This window comes from Hesperophylax consimilis, chromosome 17, assembly GCF_061612785.1.
Source record: "Hesperophylax consimilis isolate HC1 chromosome 17, BYU_Hcon_1.0, whole genome shotgun sequence".
Taxonomy (NCBI): domain Eukaryota; kingdom Metazoa; phylum Arthropoda; class Insecta; order Trichoptera; family Limnephilidae; genus Hesperophylax; species Hesperophylax consimilis.
This window is the reverse complement of record NC_142852.1, coordinates 13,044,889-13,063,490: the sequence shown is the minus strand read 5'-3', so window position 1 is coordinate 13,063,490 and position 18,602 is coordinate 13,044,889. Positions and strand designations below refer to the sequence as shown.

At 34.1% G+C, this 18,602-nt stretch overlaps 1 protein-coding gene across 1 annotated transcript in view; it reads right to left on the bottom strand.

Moving 5' to 3' along the window:
- The window catches only part of LOC149416022 (chymotrypsin-2-like), a 33,979-nt gene that overhangs the window by 565 nt on the left and 14,812 nt on the right, over positions 1-18,602 (bottom strand). Inside the window, exons 2-4 of the mRNA XM_089641849.1 lie at positions 2,972-3,134; positions 2,119-2,368; positions 363-503 (exon numbers count right to left, since the gene is read on the bottom strand). Coding sequence (XP_089497975.1) covers positions 363-503; positions 2,119-2,368; positions 2,972-3,134 — 554 coding nt within the window. The remainder of the gene's footprint in view (positions 1-362; positions 504-2,118; positions 2,369-2,971; positions 3,135-18,602) is intronic.

Here is an 18,602-nt window from a genome sequence, read left to right as displayed (position 1 = left end):
CAAAACCGAGTGGGAATTTTCAAAGAAAATCTAACGAAATATGTAAAATTCTTAAAAATTAAAAATTGAACCTACAGAAATTTTTGAAAATCTGCCGAATTTATTTCAAACCCGCCTATATTCACTAAAATTTACCCAATATTTGGAAATTTCGTACACAGGTGGCGAATTTTTCTTCGGTATTTTCACAAACTATGAATACCGTTGCCAAAGACATTATGAAAACGAAATTGTTATAAGTAAGTTTTGCAAAAATACCCCTCATAAATGGGAAGTTATGTACTCGAAAAAAATGTATTAGTCATCCGCCATTTTGCCTCTAGACCTTACAAAAAACAACACCTAAATAATGTATGACTTACTCTGCAAGCTCCCTCGCCAACCTTGGTGAGTGTGCACACGTTAGTCTCGTCTACGATGAGACTAGTGGACTTGTTTTTACAGTCTTCATCAGAGATGGTGAGAAGAGTGATCTTCTGGAGGGTGTTGGAGCGTGTTCCAGACTGAAAAATAATGTAAATCATTCTTTGAGTTTTCAAGGTCTGTTCAATAAAAACATTGGTAAAACTCACTGAATTTTATTTACAACGGAACAATCACATGATGATTTTAAAGATCTACTCTAGAAATGGTCCGATCTCCCTGTTGGTCTGCAAAAACCTGCTTGCTCTGTGATTTGTGATGGAAGACGGAATATTCTAGTAAACACGTCATCACGTGTATTAAAACCAATACTTGATAATTTCAAATAATAGTAGGAAGTGAATTCACGCTGTGAGTTTTCAACAGATCTCTGCGTTTTCGGAATTACCCCAGTGCAGCAATTAATTTTAACATCAACTTCATCATATGTTTTTGATCGCTTCACGGTGTTATGTTTAGGCCCCAGTGTAAGGGTGCTACATTAGTTATTTAAAATAGAGTACTCCTGCTACACAATGGCAGGGCAAAATAAGACGGGAAGCAGGTTTGAGTGCCAGCCAAACCTAAGACAATTCACGGCTAGCTCAAAGCACCATATTGAGTTGTCCCAGGCCAGGGAACAGCTCTCTTGTTCTGATTATTTCATTTATGTCAGGACGGCGATCATTAATAACAACAAGTGATATTTATCAAGTGTATATTATGGTAGGGCTCAACACAAAGGAGATGTACACAGATCATTTCAAGCTTATACATACGGGTTCATGAATTACAATACGGGTAAATGCATTCTATACCTAATCTCTCCTATCCTCTCTCTATTCTGGTGAATTATAAACAGAAACTTGGCACTGAATTGTTATCAAAGCACATGAAGGGTAGCAGATTCGCAGTAGGATCCAGCCAGGAGTCCATCCTACAATTCTTGTCAAAAGCTCTAATATCGACACGTTTTAAATTATTTTGGTTTCCGCGCAACGCTAGAGAAGAGCGCATCACACGTGTTGACTCTGGCAACTTTGGTACACAAGAAAGGGCTGTTTCCCGCCCACATCTCGCGAGCTAGTTTAGTTCTGAGACGCCGATTCGTGAGGAAGCACTAACTTGTGATGATTCAAAACGCTTTTGTAACAGCGGATGGAATGATTTCGATACTTCGACTTACAGTTTGTACCTTAGTCATTGAAAAGGTCTGTCCTTTCAGATTTATTCTATGTCTTAAGAAATCTATAAAAACAGTCCTGGGTCATGAAATTGCACTATTTCATAAAAATGAGACTCGGCAATAAAAAAACGAATTCCAAAGAATTTTGAAAAATATATTGTCCAAAATATATACTCATTTAGACATACATGCAAGACCGCTGTACTTGGGAGTATTATTGTTTTTTTCGTAATCCCAAAACCTACCTTCCATACCCTGTCTAGCGCGCGAAGTTCACTGCTGCTTTCTGTAGAAATAAAATGATGGCTTCGCGCAGTTCGCCGCCCGCTTTCCGCTGCTCGCTTATAGTAATAAGCATTGCATTGTTTGTGAAATATAAACGAATAATACAATGAACGAATAAAGGAGTGAATTTTAAAGGTAGAAGAAGTTGCGGACGCCTGAGGAAGACATGGCACTTGAGATTAATAGTCAGAATTATAGAAAAGTATGTAATTAGTTGAAGAGCTGTGTGCTCGAACAAAACTCACCTTGGTATGTCCCCATCCAGTTAGCGTGACTTGGACTCCGCCGCCAGTAGAGCTGGTAGGCAGAGCGATGAAGCCGACGCTAGTGCTGGTGGTGATAGGCTCGCTGGTGGTAAGGATGGCGATATCATTGGCCCAGTCATGAGTTTTATTGTAGTCGGGGTGAATGGTGATTTTCGATATCAGGTATTTGGTACCTCCGGAGTTCAGGTATATGCTTCCAACGACGATCATTAATTCATCAGCTTGGCGGCTGTTGGAAATGATACAAATATTTAACTAAAATTTGGGAAGGCGGGTACGGGTACCGCCGCCCAGGGAACCATTCTGCCATAGATCACTTATCCCGAGGTCGATCTTTATACCTCTACAGCCGGGCTTTTATTAATTCATATGTCTGTTACTCTAGGACAATAGCAAGGACTTAATAGTTGTCGCTGATATTTTCGTCTTTAATTTAGACACATTTACAGCTAAATTAATTCAACTCTTTAAGTAAATGTAAATAATTTATAAATATGATTGAGCAACAGTATTCATTACATATTTTGTATTTACAGTTCTTTCATAAATATTTTTAACTGTGTTATACTGTGGTTTAGTTCAAGTTTAAGTAACATTAAACACGTGATCTACCGGAACAAGGCCTTTAACGACTCGGACATCGGGACCCTATTATTTTACGTCGAAATTGTCGATCTCATATTTCAAATTCAGAATAACAAAATTATCTTGCAACTATTTTCTTACATATTATTGGCAACTATATATTTTTAATTATGAGATATGAAATAAATACAAAATGAGATCGACAAATATGACGTAGGTCCATGTATATATAAGAAGGTTTGCTTACCTTTGAACGCAATGTGCAGCTGTGAGGACGGTGTGTGCGTTCACAATGGAGCCTCCGCAAAAAAACTGGTTATTGATGTCCCTCAAGGACGCCATGTAGGGAAACTCATCGACTTCTGCATCTGTTCCTCCGACCACACGCCATTGGATTTCATTGTCAGCAGCTAGAAATACACATCCATTTTAGTTTAATGTATATTTTTTTAAATTATCCTTTTTTAGTTTTTTTTTATGTTAAACCGTACAACTGCTTCCAGCAGTCTAGAGCCAGTGAGACTATGGCGTCCCCAATTCGTGTATGTTGTGATGCTGAAAGAAGGAAAGGAGACGCGGTAGAGGAAAGTCCTGACAATTCAGATCTGATCACCAAACACGGCCAAAGCCATTTCAAGCATCCTATCAATTCTGAATGGTGATTTTACACGAGGGCGATACTGAGAGTATCTTTCACTCTCAAACGTGCAGAAATAACAGAAATTAAACGAATAAAATTAGCTCGTGCACAGCGGGATTTTAACCCGCGACCTCCAGCTGGCCAGTCGAGAGCCTTTTCCCTCGAACTAAATCCCAAAAAGAAACTGGAACTTATAGACCTAGTACTGCGTCGTTCGATTGTAAACAATCACAAAATCTACAGGAAACTGTCTGTTTGCTGAGTTTTTTGGAGGTGTATATGTTAGTAAAAGTGTAGACAGTAAGTACTCTTGTTCTAATTTGGTTGAGAATCTTGATATTTCTGACTGTACAGTAACTATAGAGGACGTTATATCTAATATCTATTTCTCATACGTTCGTAGTATCCTTGAATACTCATCACAAGTGTGGAACCCAGGCTATGCAATACATAAAAATAGAATTGAAAGTGTTCAAAATAGATTTTTAAGGTACCTTAATTTCCGCTCTTTTCGATCTCATATTAGTAATGAAGACTCTGCAAAGTTCTTCAATATACAGACGTTAACTTTCCGAAGAAATATAGCAGATTCGGTAATGTTATTCAAAATTACACACAATTTAATCGATAGTCCTGATCTTCTTCAACGCCTATTATTCCATGTTCCCAATCGCAACAGCAGACAGTCGCTTACTTTTAATCTCCCTCATTGTAAGACCAATTCCAAACAAAACTCATTTATCTACAGATCCACACACTCTTTTAACTTAAGTTATTACCATATTGACATATTTAACTCGACTTTACGCGACATAAAACAAAAACTCAATAATCAACAAAACTCAAACTAAAAGTTCAATTCCTATATATTCCCGTCCTTTGCCTCTTAATCCTTATCATATATTTCCCCCTCCTCCCCCCCACCCTCCTTTATTTTAATATTTTCTAACTAAACAAGAAATTAATTTAAGAGAACATCTCTATACCATTGTACACCATTGTAACACCATTAACTATTCATCAGAGTTCGTAATTGGCATAATTAATAATATTATTGTTGTATCATTATATAATTAAAGATTTGCTGTCAACTTTTCCAAATAAATAAATAAATATATAATAAGCTGAAGAGTCTCGATTCCCGCAAATCCGCAGGACTCGATAAAGTTCCACCTAGATTCCTAATTAATTGTATGCACTCATTGTCACATCCCATACATAAGTTATTTATGAAGTCACTCTCATCAGGTGTGTTTCCTGATCCTTTAGGATTCATTCACTTCTTACAAATTTGCGGCATCAAGTGGAGTACCGCAAGGATCTCATTTGGGCCCAATAATATTTTGTTTGTTCGTCAATGACATAGCAAATATTTTTAGTAAAGTCAAATATTTATTAATTATTTGCCGATGATCTGAAGATCTACAGAATAATTAAAGATGATAATGATCGCGCTGTTTTGCAGTTGAACCTGAATAAACTATTTGCTTGGTGTTCAGAAAATGATTTGCAACTAAATATTAGTAAATGCCAGATTATTAGTTTTTACAAACGTAAAAATCCTCTGTTCTTATTTCATTAAATCTTCTTGGAGTTTCACAGATTCCAGATCTCGGTGTCTTATTCCACGAAAGTCTGCAGTTTAACTTACACATCGATGAAACTACAAGCGATGCAATGAGAATGTTCGGTTTTATTTTGAGAATGGGGGCAAAGTTTAAAATGTTTTAACTTTAAAACTTCTATATTGATCATTAGTACGAAGTAAATTAGAATATACTTCAACAGTATGGACACCGTTCTACAAAGTCCATTCTCATGCCTTAGAAAAGGTACAAAATAAATTTCTTCGGTACATCAATTTTAAAATTAATATTTCCATCGAATTTATAAATTATAATAACAAACGTACCGAAACCATATTTCTCAAACTATCAGATAGAAGAATTCTAACTGATATATTATTTTTATTCAAAATTATCAAATCTCTAATTGACAGCCCTGAATTATTGGAATTAATTTATATGAATGTACCTACCAGACAAACTCAAAGCAAAGACTCTTTTAAATGTAACAATAACCTCAATACTAACTACTCATTGTATTCACCAATCTAAGAGTTCATCACCTTGAAAACAAATACTTTGAACTTATTGATATATTTGGTGTTAATAATTTTGTGAGTTTCAAAAGGCAACTAATTTCAGACCTAATTGCTAGTTATTAAAATTATTTATTTATTTATTTATTTATTGTTTGTTTGTAAATATTACATAATACAATTAATGAAATGTCCAACTAGGCGATTGCCCGTTTTAGGACATTCCAATATGATAATGTTTTTACATGTAAAATTATAGTAAATTATAGTGTTGACTATTGTGTTGTTAAAAAAAATACATATGTATATTCATATTCTAGAATACTTTCAGTTATATCACGACATATTTTACTATTGTTTAGCTGACATAATAAACTAAAGAAATATTAATAGATAAAAACAAGAACATGAATTTGAAAATGAAACTGAATTGAAGAAATTCTGTTGGTAAAGTAATACAAATGTATATTCATAATCTAGTATACTTTCAGTTATACCACGACATTTTTTTTTTTTTACTATTGTTTAGCTGATATAATAAACTAAAGAAATATTAATAGATAAAACAAGGAAATGAAAAATAACAAAAAATAAAAAATGAAAGTAAAGAAGGAACTTTTCCTTTAAGGAAAAATATCACGAAGAATTGAACAATTTTCGAACTTTCTTTATGTAAAAATACAGTTCCTGTAATGCTAATATAATACCAATATAAGTTAAAATGTAAAGAAAAATGTAAAGAAAACGAAATTTACAATTTAATTACTGTTTTTTAGCATATTCTCGCATTCAGCTCTCCCCAAGACCAGAAGCCAATTGTTTACCTGCATACGCAGAATATTAGTACTCTTTGCCTTCCATGCATCGGGTATGAGATTGAGCAGTTTAGGGCCTAAGTATGAGAATTGTCTCTGTGCTAAAGATGAGGAAGTGGTGGGCGGAACTGTTGGGTTTTTTTTTGCATGTCTTGTATTATGACAGTGGTTAACGGAAGCTAAGTAGTGCCTCTGTTTTTGAGTATGTAATATGATTTTCCTCATATATAATTGTCTTACATCAAGAACACGAAACTCTGCGAACAATGAATCGCTGGGGTACCTGAAAGGTTTTTTCAGTATGACTCTTATAAGCGATTTCTGGGATTTAGCTAAGGGATCGAGTATGGTTTTAGCACAACCTCCCCAACCTAAGGAAGCATAGTCTAGTATGGAATTGCACATTGCAAAGTAAATTCGTTTCAAATCATTTAGACATAGAATATTTCTTATTGCTATAAACAGATGTGTAAGTTTCCTGACCTTTGTGGAAGTAAAGGCTATGTGTTTGTCCCATCTCAGGAATTTATCAATGATAATTCCTAGGTATCTTATATTGTCCACACATTCTAAGGTATTGCATTTACATGTAATAGTGTCGTAACAATGGTGTATTCTGACGGCCGGCGTGGTCTAGTGGTATACGCTTTCGACTACAGATCCGAAGGTCGCGGGTTCGAACCCGGCGTGCGCAAATAAATTTTATTTGATTAATTTGTGTTATTTCACAATTAATTCATTTAAAATAATATATAGTATATTTGCGGCACGTTCCAGAGTGGAAGATACTCTCAGTATCGCCCTGGTGTAAGACCACCATTCAGAATTGAAACGTTGCTTGAAATGGCTTTAGCCGTGTTTGGTGACCAGATCTGAATAGCCAGGTACTTCCCCACCTTCCTCTTCCCCATCTCCCTCCCCTCCCCAATACCCTCAGCCTCACAACATACCCCAATTGGGGATGCCATAGTCTCACTGGCTCCAGACGGGAGCAGTTGGGACTCTTGTGCGGTAATACTGTAAAAAAAAAAAAAATTCTAATGTTAATAATTTCTTGTGGTTGACCCGCTTGAGTTGAACTGAAGCAGATGAATTTCGTTTTATCCGAGTTTAGAGTGAGGAGATTACTATCTAGCCACTATTTAACTTTGTTTATGCCAAATTCAGCTTTAATGCAATACTCATTCCAGGTTTTGCCTTCGAATAAAAGTACTGTATCGTCAGCAAATGTAATAGTGATTTATCTGCATATTTACAATCTATTGTGAGTACCGCCTCATTTAAAGTGAATAAAATAAAATCTAAAGGAGAATACGCCTCATTTAAGATAGGCATTCCTATGTCCATTAAAAGTGAGGTACTCAAACCGGAAAATTGGCCCAAATATTCGTATTTGAAAGAATGGGAAAACAAAGTGAATACCCCGCGGCTTCCTGGTTTCAAACCCAGTTGACATACAAATAATTTACATTTTTTTTACCAAAACGTTCGAGGAATGAAAAGTAAATGCGCTTCATTTTTTTCTAATGTTTTGGCAAACAATTATGACATAATTGGACTCACTGAGACGTGGCTAAACTCAAGTGTGTTCAACCCAGAGCTCTTTGATGACAGTTTCATAGTATTTAGAAAAGACAGAGATTGTGGTAGTGGCCGTAGGCAGGGAGGAGGCTGTCTATTAGCCGCGAAGAGCGAGAATGGCCTTATTAAGGCAGAGCACTTACCTGCTCTGGAAACTGTCAACGAGGACTTATGGGTTAAAATTACATTTAATTCGTGTGTAACTTATGTATGTATTGTGTACTTTCCACCTGCGTCAAACTTTGACACATATCAGTTGTTTTTCAACAAAATACATCAAAATGTAGATGTTATTGGTGGAAAAAATGTAATTGTGCTAGGAGATTTCAACCTACACTCATCTAGCAAGGATATTGAAAACGACCTGAATTTTTTATGCGCCGTTTTCGGTCTCTCCCAATTCAATAACATTCTAAATATAAATTCAAGAGTGTTAGATTTAATTTATTGCAATACAGCCATACATGTTATTCATAGCACTTCTCCTCTTTTAACCGAAGATCAACATCATCCCGCATTAGAATTTATTTTTTCATGCAAAAACAACATCAAGGCTACAACAATTCCTAAAAATGACAAGCGTGCTTTTTGTGGATGGAATTTTGAACGAGGTGATGTTGATAAGTTATATAATATGATAAGCCAATTAAATTGGCAAGAACTTTATAATTATTGCACTATAAATGAGGCTGTACACCATTTTTATGCTAGTATTTATAGTATTTTTGATGCCTGTTTTCCCAGAAAACCTCCCAGTAGAGGTGGTCGTCGATATCCGAAATGGTTCTGTCGAGATACCATCGCGAGCATTAAAGTGAAACATGCTCTCCATAAAAAGTGGAAGGCTTCTGGCTGTCGATGTGACTATGATCTGTTCAGTGCGCATAGAGCCGTGGTCAGGCGCAACATTCAAACTGCTTTCCAATCATATATAAATTCCATTGAACACGATATCAAACATGATCCAAAGATGTTCTGGGACTACGTCAAATCACTACGTAAAGATGGTGGTATTCAAGACACCATGATGCATCGTGATCGGGAAGTTCGAGGAGTGGATGTAGCTAACGCATTTGCAACACACTTCCAATCCGTGTATAGTAATGAGTCTCCATTTCTAAATATCAATACCGCTGCAAAGTTGAATGTAAAGGGAGCCCAAAATATCGATATTGGTCAAATTGATGAATCGGATATAGAATCTTCAATTCGGAAACTGAAAAATACACATTCACTTGGTCCAGATTTTCTTCCGGTATTCTTCTTAAAAGGTTGTGCCGAGTTTTTAAAACTGCCACTAAGCTTCTTATTTAACCTTTCCCTAGAAACTGGTGTATTTCCTGATTTGTGGAAAATATCAAAAATTTGTCCGATTTATAAAAGCGGCATAAAGATTTCTGTGGAAAATTACAGACCGGTAGCAATACTATCTGCACCGGCTAAATTGTTCGAATCGATTCTTCATAAATTCGCACTACCACAAGTTGAACCGTTTCTAATTTCTGAACAACATGGATTTAGAAAAGGTCGATCGACAGAAACCAACCTATTGGTGTTTACGGATTACGTATCTAAATCATTAGACAAAGGCCATCAAGTAGATTGTTCATACAATGATTTTTCAAAGGCCTTCGATACTGTAAATCACGACGTTTTACTCAATAAACTGGCTACAATAGGATTCTCCATAAGACTACTTACTTTTTTTGCTAGCTATCTTGCAGACAGGAAACAGTTTGTGTCTCATGGACTATTCCAATCCAACCATTTCTTTGTACGATCGGGGGTACCCCAAGGCAGTAATTTAGGCCCACTCCTCTTTTCCATATTTATAAACGATATTTCAGAAGTAATTCTGCATTCTAGGTTTCTTCTCTTTGCTGATGACTTGAAACTTTTCTTAGAAATACTAAATTTAGAAGACTGCAATCAACTCCAGTCAGACATTAATAGAATTGTTGAATGGAGTAAAATAAATCGGATTGAGTTTAATGTTTCTAAATGTTTAATTTTGTCATTCACTAGGGCGAGTCATACCTGGTATTACCGGTATAAAATGGACGCCCGAAATTTAAAACGTGTCTCGACAATGAAGGATCTTGGAATCATGTTTGATAGTAGACTGACATTTCATGCTCATATTGAGGCGGCATGTAGCACTTCACTTAGAATTCTGGGCTTTGTTCTACGCACTGCAAGGAATTTCAGAGATAACCGGGTGCTTATAGTTTTACTTAATTCCTTAGTAAGGAGTAGACTTGAAAGTGGGTCGGTGATTTGGAGTCCACACCAGGTAAAGTATTCTCTCATGTTGGAGAGAGTTCAGAAGAAATTCTTGAGATTTCTCTACATAGTATGGCTACTACCCGTGGCTCTATCCCACTGACTTTCTTTTGGGTATGCTCGGAATGAACTATCTACGGGTCAGGAGAGATGTGCGCATTGCTACACATTTCTTTAGACTGATTCGTGGATGGTTTGAAAACTCGGTCATCATGGAGAACATTCATTTCTATGTTCCCGATGGTTATCTACGTCACCGACAACATAGACTATTTTATCTCCCAGCCTGCAGAACTAACTTGCCAATGGTCATGCCTGTGGGGAGAGCAATCTTGCTGTTGAACAGAATCAATTCGGATATCGACATGTTTGCCATCAATGAAGCTTCCTTTAAAAGGCAAGCTTTATTATCACTGGTATAGTTGATATACACACTGTAAATATTAATCTTTTAATTCTTATTATGAAAAATATTTTAAAAACGCTTTAAAATTAACAATTTTGTAATGTTTTTGAAATTAATAAACAAATTGAATTGAATTGAATTGAAATAATGTGGTCTGCAAATGAAGTATTACATAAGTCATTTATATAAACATTAAACAATATGGGACCTAGTGTACTTCCTTGCGGTACGCCATATTTAATATTGGCTGGATCACTTAGAGTACCGTTAATATCCACTCTTTGGCTCCTGTTTTCTAGGTAACTAACAAACCACTTGAAAATTTGACCCTGTATCCCAATTCGCTGTAGTTTATTCAGCAGAATTTTGTGCGAGATAGTGTCGAACGCTTTAGCTAGATCTAAAAAAAGTGCAATGCATTTATTACCTTTATCTAGATTATTAGAGATGTTTTTTGTCAAATTAGCGATGGCGTTTTCAGTGCTTAAACCTTTGCGAAAGCCGAATTGTCTACTAGAAAGGATGTTGTTATTTTCGAGATAAAGGATGAGACGGTTCTTTACAATTTTCTCCATAATTTTAGAGACAGAGTTGAGCAAGGAAACAGGCCGGTAATTATGTATCAGTGATTTGTCCCCACTTTTATGCAGTAAAATGACGATTGACTGCTTTAAATGGTTAGGGAATTTCCCTGATTTAAAGCTTAGATTCGCAATGAACGCAATCGGTATGGCTATGTATACTTTAATGATTTTTAGAAGATTTGATGAAATCTTATCGGGACCACATGCTTTTGATGACTTAAGGTCGTCAATTATCTTCATGACTTCGTTAGTTGAAGTTGTGATTGAGTCTATTTTGTGACCGATCCTAGGGATAGTTAAATTGGCGAGAGCGGTTTCTGATTTCTTACACTTATCGAGAATTTTTTTCGCAAGTGTGTCACCCACAGATGAAAAGTAACTGTTTGCAAAGTTTGCCATATCTTTGGGGACTTCAGAGTTTGATGTGTTAATGTATAGCGATTTTATTTCAGAAGATTTATTGATTTTGGATTTGGTTATGTTGCGAAAGGTATCCCAAAAACGTTTTGGATTGCAGTTGTTTTCGTAAATGAGTTTTTTATAATAATTTTCTTTCGCCGATGTAATTAATTTCTTACACAAATTCCTATATTTTGTATAATAACATTGTAATATCAAATTCTCAGGATATGTTTTTGCCTTTTCATGAAGATGATTTCTTCTGTGAATCGATTTAACTAGCCCCAGGGTGATCCATGGTGTGAATTTAATTTGTTTATTAGATACGGTTATATTACTTGTGTGTTTTGATATATACTCGTGTAGTTTGATAATAAATCCTTTCATTGCTAAGTCAGTATCTGATTTATCTAGAACATTTAGCCAGTTTTCTGCGCTCAAGTCCTCAATTAACTTGTTGAAATTAGTTTTAGCAACGTATTTAATTTTCGAAGAAGTGGGAGGCTTGTTTTTAAGACAAAGAGATGTTGTATAGTGGTCTGAAATAGTTGAGTGTATAACAAAAGTGTCAATAAAGTTAATATTTTTTACATTGATGTGATCAAGACAGGATTTACTCGAGCCCTGTTCACGAGTAAAGCTGTTAATAGTCTGTGTGAAACCATTTTCCGTGAGTAGACATAGATAATCGATTGATTGACGGTGGTAGTCAGGGAAAGTGTTAATGTTTAAATCTCCCATTATAATTTGCTGTTCAAATTTTTTCGCATTGTTTAAAATTGCTTGCAATGAAGAAAGGAAGGGGTCAATATTGATGAAGGAAGGAGATCTGGAAATGGCAAATATGCATATGTTATTATTCAATACTATTTTCATACAGTTTGATTGTGCTAAAGTAATTTCCTCTACATGAGCTTTAATTCCGTCCTTGATGTAGATAACAATTCCACTGGATTTGTTGAGGTTGGTTGTGGTGTGATATTCAGAGTAATTGTGGATTGATTTTACGGTGTAGTATTTATTTAACCAGCATTCGGTTAATATTATAACATCGAAAGATGAATTAAATTGATCCAGAAAAATTGTAAAGTCATCGAGATTTGATATGCTTCTAATATTCTGGTGTATGATTTTTAGACTATATGAGTCCCAGTTATCGTTGTTTAAATTCTCCAGATCTCGAATTATATTCATATATAATGCTAATTACAGAGTCATTGTAATTATCCGAAGGTAACTGAAACATAATTATGATTAATTTTACTATGATGTGTGGTGGTGAACCCGTAGTTCTTTTGCGAAAAGTCTGCAAACAAAAAGTTAAAAACGAAAGTGTAAATTATTGTGTTGTTAATCAGTGTTTTATTAATATATTGTATAGTATATTGTGAGTTCTGATAATTCGAGTATGATGCGTATTTTACTTCGAGATGAAAGTTGATTCCACTAATTATATTAGATATAAAAGATGTTATAAAAGATGATGGTGTTGGTATGTTTCGTATAGAGCAATCTAAGCAGTTGATGATTATGTAGATATCTGTCATGAAGGCTGCAAATACAATAAATATGAAAACAATAAAATCAATAAAATGGCCAAATGTAAAGTATGTGCTGATTCTGTAGAGGAGTTGATGCGAAAAAAAATGCCAAAAAACAATAATTAAATACCATAACATGCAAAAAATGCAAAGAAGAACCAATACTAGGACATATTTATGTAAATTAAGATGTTTTCCAGATTTACATAGATTTGTTGGGAACATAATCTTACAAAGATTCTCGCTGCTTGTGATACGTACATATGAGTTTGATTGAAGCACAGAGAGAGAGAATAGAGAGAGTGTATTATTATGACATAATGAAAGAACATTATATAACATGAATAATGTTGATACATAGTATTCCAACTTAAAATATATTTTAACCGTAAAGTGCATACTATAGTGTATAATGCTTCTGATTGTAATTGTTAGGTGTGATAAAGGACAATAATTAAATTTAGTAACATGTGAAAAATGCAAAAGTATGATTAAAAATGTGCGAATAAAATATGTAAATAAAACAGTAGTAAAGGTTTTTGAGAAATACAAAAACATTATTTTGACAGAGCTCGAGCATTTGTAGTTAATTTAAATTCTGTAAATACAAGTGAATATAATAAAAGTTAGCCAAAATAAAAATATTATTGAAGAAAATAAGAGCATCATATAGTGAGTAAATAAGATATTACTACTCTGATTCCTACGAGAACATGCAGGAAGAATAATATTTACACAGTAAACAGATATTTTAAAGAATACTAAAACAGCGTGGTTTTTGTTGCTTAGAGGAAGAGTATGGTTAGAATTTTTAATTGTAAGATTCGCAATTTTTATAATAATTTTGATGTTACTAGGGAAAGCTACTAATGAAAGTAAGAATGAATTATTTTGATAAATATTAGGTATTATGCTTAGGGTGTGTGAAAAGTATATAGCGGTAATATTCAAATAAAAACTTGTAGTGAAAGTATTATTTATGGAGATATATAAATTTTTTTTAGAGAGTGCTAAAGAAACGTGAGTTACAGTCAAAGGAGGTAAATTATAATAAAAATAGTGAATACTGATATAAACAATTTTCACACTGATATTGTTGCTACATGAAAGAACTCCTAAAAAGAGTAAGAATGCATTATTTTCAATTAAAACATTATTATTTTTAAAGACAAAGAAAAAACTCATGAGAAAACTTGCGATGAATATGATATTATCCGGATTATTTTTGTTTAGCAGTGCAGTAAATGTTGAGGTACTTTTTATCATCTGTCACAGTTGTTGGCGTTTTTCTCGATCAAGATCAGTGATGTTTTTAATCGTAATAATTTTGGATGTATCCGTATGTCTTAGCAGAATGCGCCCCGATGATGACCAAGAGTATTTGTAGTTATTTTATCTGGCGAATTTTTTAGTTTGGGAGAGTAGGAATTTTCCTTTTTGCGTTAGATGATCTGACACGTAAATCCGTTTTGCTTCTTGAGATAGCCCTAGATCTGCTGTATTGAGTTTGCTTGAACTGGAGGTAGAGGATTTTTTATAGTCTTTGATTTTGAGTAGGAAGTCATCTCGAGATTTAATACTATTGAACGACACTATTACAGATCTGGGATTTTTTTCGGACAGTTTTGGTCCTAGTCTGTACATTTTATTGATTTCAGATTGTAAAGGTATCGTGGTATCTCCGTAATTTATGATTTTTGATATTTTTTTAAGAGTTTCCATAATATTTTCATTGTTTGCTTCAGGGATGCCTCTGATGTCGATATTGCACATCTGTGTAATGTACTCCAGCCGGTCAATTTTGTCGTCCTGATGAGAAGTAGTATTTTCTAATACAGCGTTTTGTTTTTTTTAATTCTAGCATATCAGTAATGACCCTTTCTTGCGAGGATTCGATGTCAGTTATTCGTTTTTTTAGAAGGTCTTGCTGATCCGCTAAAAATTTAAATGAATCAAGGATTTCTTTGTTTTGTGCGATAATCGAATCATATTTTTGTTCCACAAAATCCATTATTGTTTTTTTGAAATTGTTTAATTCTAAAATAAACTTATCTGACGTAAGTATACCGCTTGCGCCATCTGCGGTTGATGAAGGGAATTTCTCTGCGTCTGTTGACTGTTGAGTTAGATGTTTGGTAGGTTTGCCGGTAGATGGTTCTTGATCGATTTTTTCATCACAATAATTCATATTCCTGGTCTTTTTTTTAGTAAAAGCTTTAGAGCATTTTTTACATTTCCACTGAGAATTAGGAGCACCACGTATGTTTTCACCAATCTCTGCACAAACAAGATGATAGCCATTATCACAGACAACACAAGATATGAATTCGGCTGGACTGTCAATATTTTTGTCGCAAACGATGCATAGTGTATTCATGTTGAAATAAATTTATAAAAAGTGATTTCGCTGTGAATAAAATTGATTGAATGATGTTTAATATTGATAGTTTCAACACAGTTTAGGCACTTTTGTATTTTTTAACAGCTGGCTCGTTTTAGTACAGAATGACACATTTATTTTTATTATTTGGTTTTTTTTTTGACAGTTAACATGCAATTTCTTTGTGAAGACAAAAAACATGAAAAAATAGCACTTCACAAGATATAAATGCACTGATTTGAAGCGCGGTCTTTGATTTCTAATAGTTTGGATCTTTGAGTTTAGTACACTTCAGTTTTATGTTGATTTTTATTAAATTATAGCAGACGTAAGAATATGTCAACACTAGACTCAGTAGGTAGAATTGGTATGATTGGTAGGTAGATTGGTAGGTAGAACTTGTTTTATTTATTAGCTTTTATAAAATACTCTTGTCTCTATACCTTCCACACACCTCTTAGTTTATTTGTTATTTATTTTTTTGGACGCATATTAATGTCTGTATGCATTTACGGTCATAGTTAAAATGTATATTATATTTTGATTTACTTTACTATTTCAAGTACTATTATTTTAATTCGATAGTAATTACGGCGTTGGTATTTTGCCTTATTTATTAGTTTTTTTTCTAGAGATACAACAGACATTATTTTTCTTCTTTTTTTAAACATTTGTTTTATAATACATATCAGTATATTAAATTTATTTATTTTCTATTTACCTGACGAGTAAATTATTTTACTGTTTTTAGTCTTACTGGTTTTGCAAAAAACATGAATAATTATATGCATATATGAATGTACAATGTACGTACGTACTTTATACATGAAACTTTTCCTTTTTTACATTTATTTGGATTTTATGTTAATCTTAGTATTATTAGCATTTGATTTTTTATTTTTTTTATTTAGTTATGGTATGATAATTATCCATGTATTATGTTTCACTTAAATGCATTAACTGTCAATTTCCTATGTAAAAGCCCGATAGGGCGTTATTAATGAATGATAAATAAACACGAAGACCGTCATACGGCCCCGAGGAAAATAATGATGGTGTGTGGAGTGTATTATAAAGAGAGGAAGTTCTGGGAAGGGCACGGTATAAGGGGTGGATAGGAATCTAGGGATCAGTGTGTCCAGAAGTGACGGACTTAAGAATCCAACCCTCCCACAAACCGTACCGCATGAACCCGGGCACCTCTGCCAACAAAGTCACTACATATAGCGAACCACGTGGACCAAACTTTGCCTGAGGCGTTGGTTATCCAATAAATGGTTCCCAGGGCGGCGGTACAAGGGGTGGATAGGAATCTAGGGATCAGTGTGTCCAGAAGTGACGGACTTAAGAATCCAACACTCCCACAAACCGTACCGCATGAACCCGGGCACCTCTGCCAACAAAGTCACTACATATAGCGAACCACGTGGACCAAACTTTGCCAGAGGCGTTGGTTATCCAATAAATGGTTCCCAGGGCGGCGGTACCCATAACTGCCTAATAGTTTATAATATTAGAGTCCACACTGAATTCAACCTTAATCTCCTTATTGTAGGTACGCCATTATATTTTATATTTATTTTTAATTATTTAAATTATTTTGTCCTGAACGTTAGTCCATAACTTTTTACTAGGAAAACCGTAAGTTAATACAAATAAAAATTTTAATTTTTCTGTCAATGTAGTATTAATAAGTTCTAACTAAGATAACTCTTAACTATTTTTCCATTAATTAAGATAAGATATTAAAATAAAACCTGCAGAACAGCAGTTACGTTTTTTTACAAAACACAATAATAGTTTATGTGTTATAATACAAATATGTATATCATTATATTATTAATATTACGAAAGATTTTTTAAATATTTATACTGAGGGGTCAGTAGGATTTATAGGTCTAATTAGAAGTTCTATCGAGCCGAAACCTCCGATTTGAAAATATCTGGAGTCGGTGAATTATTTTCCCATTTGATCTCTGGTGAGTTGACGTGTTGTTCTTGTATTGTTTTGTATTTATTATGTTTCTCTTATTACACTCTTTTTATTTAATACCAAAAATATACAAATATTTGAGGATCGATGAAGGAAAAGCGACTAAAGCTTCCTTTTTATAATTATAAATTAAACGCTAGACTGTTGCGAGTCTAGTCAATATAAGAGAACCCATTTGACACACTATGCATAAGGACCTATTTAATTGTCTCTTTTCACAAACAAATTATGTAGCAAACTCGACGATTCCTCGCTTACATAGTTTAAAAACTAACATTAAAATAATATCCACATTTTTAACAAAACACAAAATGGTAAAATATTATTTCTGAAAATGATTGAATTATTTAAATTTATTCAATTTCAAACCATAAAACCACTGCTTATTACTCACTTCTGTGTAAAAACACAAGAGTCATAAATAAATCTATATTATGTACAAAAATCGAGGTTTTTTGGATTGTCCCCCATAGACTATAAATCTTCTATACCAATTTAACTGAACATTTCTTCTTATTAGCGCCAGGACTGTTCAAACAGTGGTTTCAATGGTTGAAGAATTCTGGGACGCTCGAGATCGACTTAACACGTTATCTCAGCACTAGAATGAGTTACGTAGTCGAATTAAAGTCCAAATAATGCAGTTAACAGAAACAATATAAATTTCGTGATATTGTATGAAGCAAATGGCAGAAAAATCCGAAGATTCCCGAGGAAGACATGAATCAAATAATTATTTGTGGTAAAATGAGATGTGAGTGATGAACGAAGAAAGAGGTGCTAGGAGAAGATATGACTTGGAAGTGAATGGTTGAACAGGTTGAGGAACCCTGAAGAAAACAAGGCACGATCAAGTGACACAAATAAAAACACTCAAAACGGCATAAAAAACATTTGTTTGCCCTATGCCACTCTCGTATCGAATATGGTATACTAGGATGGGGTTCTGCTACTTCAAGAACATGAAGCAACGATCTAAAGTTCAGGAGGGTATTTTAAATATCATCCTAAAAGTTCCCATAAGGACGCCAAACAACAGAAATTTTCAAATCTTTTACTGACCAAAACATTATAAAAAAATCCAAGGCAAAATTTTTTAATCAAAAGAAAGCGAATGAAAATGGCAGATTAATTTGTCATAATTTTGAATAAACT